We start from the raw sequence: 4,254 nt of genomic DNA on the forward strand, positions 1-4,254 counted from the left end.
CATATAATAATGTCAGACATCAGGTTCGCTCTGTAATTGAAAAGGTACATTGTAATTGTTGCGTTAAAAGCACAGCTTAGTTATATACAAAGATAGCTGTCTTCCTGAAAAGTTTCCAATCTTTCGCTGTTAAAGTTCGAAAGGAAATGAAAGCTGAAGAAGGGGATCCAACATCAACAGCAAAACGCACAGCGCAAGCACAGGATCCTATTACCATCAGAACACATAACTTTTGTACAAAACGTCCAAGAAATAATCCATAAGACTACCGGAAAGGTCAATCAGAGCCATTGCAAGGGACGTCATGAGGACATCTTGTACAAGTCTTCAGTGGTGCAGAAGGGTCAGTTTATGGCGGATGTGAAGAGAGAATCGTTCGATCTTTGTAAAGCGCTTCCTAAAAAAAAAAAAGCGATAAAACATCAAGAGGATGGAGTGCTTCGTTTTTCCTTTCTTCAATGAGAAAAACTCCGTTCAACACTAAAAGGTAAACCAATGCAACGACAGATGGTTATGTAGAGACCCAATTGAGGTTCCAACGGTCATGCATTTAGATGAGGGATAAGTTCGATTGCATCAACCCTAGTGCTCAACTGATACTTATATCGACACAGAAAGGATGAAAGGTAAAGTCAACTTTGGCTGAATTGGAACTCAAAACAAAATGAGTATGAATGTCTAATATCATATTTTCAACAGCACAAATTGTACGGTTGGCATTTGTAAAGCATTGATATATGTGTCAACCATTTCTGTTGCACATTTATGTAAAAGTTATTTTAGTTAATGTGGTAAATTGAAACCTGTTATATACTATATTTAGGTTATTGTCCTATTTGAAACTTGTTTTCACAAACATGTACTGAATTGGTGCGCCGATAGGATTGTCAAGCAAGGTCTACTTCGGTAGATATATAGAAAAAGAGAAAAACTTACATATATCTTATTATGGTTGTATTCTCTGAACTCTTATTTATTTCCTACAGAATTATATAAACAAAAATAGTCAAATTTAATGGCGTCCAATGTAATTTTTGTTGTATTAGTCACGCTTTTGATTAAGCGAGAAACAAGTCTTCCATGACTGTAATGTGAAGAGGGTGGCATCTTTTCTTCCCTTTGTTTCTTTCTATCTATCTTTATTTCTTTCTTTCTTTCTTTCTTTTCAAACCATTAAAGAAACACTGAAAACATACCAGATTTAACCATGAATAAAGCGAAAAACTTGAACATATTGCTGAAAAATAAAATATAGGTTTTGTTTTGTGTGTGTGTGTGTGTGTGTGTGTGTGTGTGTGTGTGTGTGTGTGTGTGTGTGTGTGTGTGTGTGTGTGTGTGTGTGTGTGTGCTGTTGTGATATGGATATTGGCAGTAAGGAGAAAGATGTGCAATTGAACGACAAGCAACCAGAGATCAACATAGTATTTGAAATAGTATTTTTTTTCCTTTGCTGCCAAGCATCGACATTTTCAATTTGGAGTGGTTGTAACCCAACGGGTCATGGGTACATCTAGTACATACATACATACATACATACATACATACATACATACATACATACATACATACATACGCCTAGACATGAAAATATATACATAAAAACGCATCCATAAAACAAACATACAAATCTGCGCATAAACTAACACTAAATACTACACACACACATATGCACAAATACCTAGATGATGTTGATAAAAGTTCCAATGAAGGAGCCTTGAATCTATGTTAGAGTCCGGCTCTTTCTCTATTGACAAGAAATACAGAAATGAAACTGATTGATAACATACATACATACATACATACATACATACATATTGTGTTGACATTTAACTACATTTCAGAGTATAGAGAGTACCTGTAGAGTAGGATCTTCTAAAACAACAGCGAAGTATTATAATCCTGGACCAGCAGTCTCAGTCACAATACTACCATTTAAATATCGATGCTTCTTGTACGGATTTTTGAAGTAGATTTTCAATGAGAAGGCTTAAATTTTCTCTTGCTAGCTTCGTTTATCTATAACACTTCATGTTTCCATAGAGTCCTGTTTTCTGTGATTGCTTCCAAGGTGACAGAGAAAACGATGTTAATCGTTTCGATGCCAAGATTGTATCCATCTTTGAATCTCAGGTGCAGGCAACCTTTGCTTCTGTATCTAGGTGCCATTTCAACATGTACGTACGTACGTACGCACGCACGCATGTATGTATGTATGTGTCTGTGTGTGTGTGTATGTATGTATGTATGTATGTATGTATGTACGTATGTATGGACGTATGTATGGACGTATGTACGTATGTATGTACGTACGTATGTATGTCTACGTATGTATGTATGTGTGTATGTATGTATGTATGTGTGTGCCCCGCGCGCGTGTGTGCATATATATGCATGTATGTATATATTTAAGTACTAGCTGAATAGCCCGTCGGTGCCGGGCAATTTTTACAATAGAATGCCTTATATAAATTGGCGTTGGCGCTATACTTAGAAATGGAAGAAAGGGCCCAACTGAGCATAGAAAAAATAGAAATCCGTTTGATGGAGACCTTTACAGAAGAAATGTTCGAAGCGTACGCTCGCTTGGGAAAAGCAAAGTGGACCGGCGAACAGGCCGACGTAATTGCCAACGAACTCAGGAGATTGGCTTAACTGGCGGGATATGAAGGTGAACCACTGGACCGAACGGTTAAGTTAGCATTTGTGACTGGCTTTCCTGACCACATATCGGCCGGGTTGCAAAAGCTGCCGAACGTTAACTCTATGGCGATGGCAGACATTATATCTCGGGCTCGCGTGCTGGTTTCGTGTTGCGGGACGACGCCGGTAGCAGCGACTGCAACAACGAAAAGTGGCCGAGCAAGGAGGGTCAAACAAGGAACGTGTGCGAACATTCAAGGGACAGTGTTTCCGGTGTCAGGGCCTGCACATGGTGAGAGACTGCAAGTCACCCAAGCCTGAGGGCATTTGCTACCGGTGTCGAGAAACAGGACATATAGCTAGCGAATGTCTGCGGGGAAACGGTCTAAGGGACACTACTGCGCCGGTAGTTATCCCTTCGGATCAATAGAGGCGCGTTTTTCGTTACCTGCAGTCGACATTCTGGTGGAGGGGAAGATGTCGCGATCCCTTGTGGACACGGGCTGTACGACGACCCTGATGACTCCAGAAGTGGTAGAGACGTGAAGTGGAGCGAGCAGTGTAAGGGCAGTCGACGGAAGAGAGGTACACTGCGAAGGCATTATAGATGCGCAGATTGTGGTGCAGGGAACAAAGCTGACGCTGCAAGCAATTGTAGTTGGCCTCTTGGTGGACGAGATTGACGTGGTGATGGGAATGGATGCAATCATCCGTCTAGGAGGTGTCACTGTCAACGAGGCCAGTGTAACGTTCGGGGTTGCGGGGAAACCGTGTATGGCGAGACCTTGCATTGGTGAGAACCGCGAAGAAAAGTATGCTGCACACACCATTGGAGACCAGGACTTTCGTACTGTCTTCGATGGACAGTGGAGTGGCACTAGAAGGGAGAGCCCCCGACGTTAAAAAATAAAATGGTCTACTATCAGCATACTCTGAAAGGAGATGCCAGAAGCGAGTTCGAGGGGGAGGTGGAGCGGTGAATTAAGGAGGGCATATTGATCCCTTGGGAAGAAGAAGTCGAGAGCGGAGTCCTGCCGCTGATGGCAGTGGTACAGCCCACAAAGCATAAGGTCAGACCAGTGCTTGACTTCCGAGAGCTGAATGACCACGTATCTTGTCATACGGGCGGCGAGGCCACAGATGTGGGGGAAGATAACAGGGGCCTGTTATCTTTTCGTTGAACATAAAACTACCGACAGTCAAGCCCATTTTTCAGACCAAAAACCCAGGGGCCATTTATGCGTTCCCCATCATGTGGTGAGCATGATCAATGTTTCCCTAGGTGGTGGAAGGATCAGGACGTTTAGACCTTGAGTCATCTTCAAGACTCTCCCTTCTCTCCCTAAATTCAGCTGCCCACTTTTGTACTGATGATAAAGCTGGAGCGTCTATGTCAGCATGAATTTTGTTGGGGGCCAAACCCTTTTTCTGCAGGTACTTGATAACATGATGATGCCAAATTTTGTCCATTTTAAAGATAAGTCTCTACTAGTTACTTTTGAAGTCTTCCTTAAACAACCAGATGTCAATTTACATGGAAAGAAACGATGCAATTATTAATAAGAGTTGAAATTAATGCATGCAAAATTTTACAGCTCTGGCATCGTCAGCCTA

General features: G+C 41.7%; 1 protein-coding gene across 2 annotated transcripts in view; it reads right to left on the minus strand.

The window, feature by feature from the left end:
• The window catches only part of LOC106880181 (delta-1-pyrroline-5-carboxylate dehydrogenase, mitochondrial), a 27,726-nt gene extending 25,510 nt beyond the window's left edge, over positions 1 to 2,216 (minus strand). The window contains exons 1-2 of one of the 2 annotated variants that reach the window (XM_052972088.1): positions 1,856 to 2,216; positions 937 to 1,184 (exon numbers count right to left, since the gene is read on the minus strand). In XM_052972088.1, coding sequence (XP_052828048.1) covers positions 937 to 938 — 2 coding nt within the window. In that variant the 5' untranslated portion in view covers positions 939 to 1,184; positions 1,856 to 2,216. The remainder of the gene's footprint in view (positions 1 to 936; positions 1,185 to 1,855) is intronic. The other variant, XM_014930035.2, reaches the window with a different exon arrangement.
• Between the last annotated feature and the right edge of the window lie 2,038 nt (positions 2,217 to 4,254).

Source organism: Octopus bimaculoides, chromosome 12, assembly GCF_001194135.2.
Source record: "Octopus bimaculoides isolate UCB-OBI-ISO-001 chromosome 12, ASM119413v2, whole genome shotgun sequence".
NCBI classification, from domain to species: Eukaryota; Metazoa; Mollusca; class Cephalopoda; order Octopoda; family Octopodidae; genus Octopus; species Octopus bimaculoides.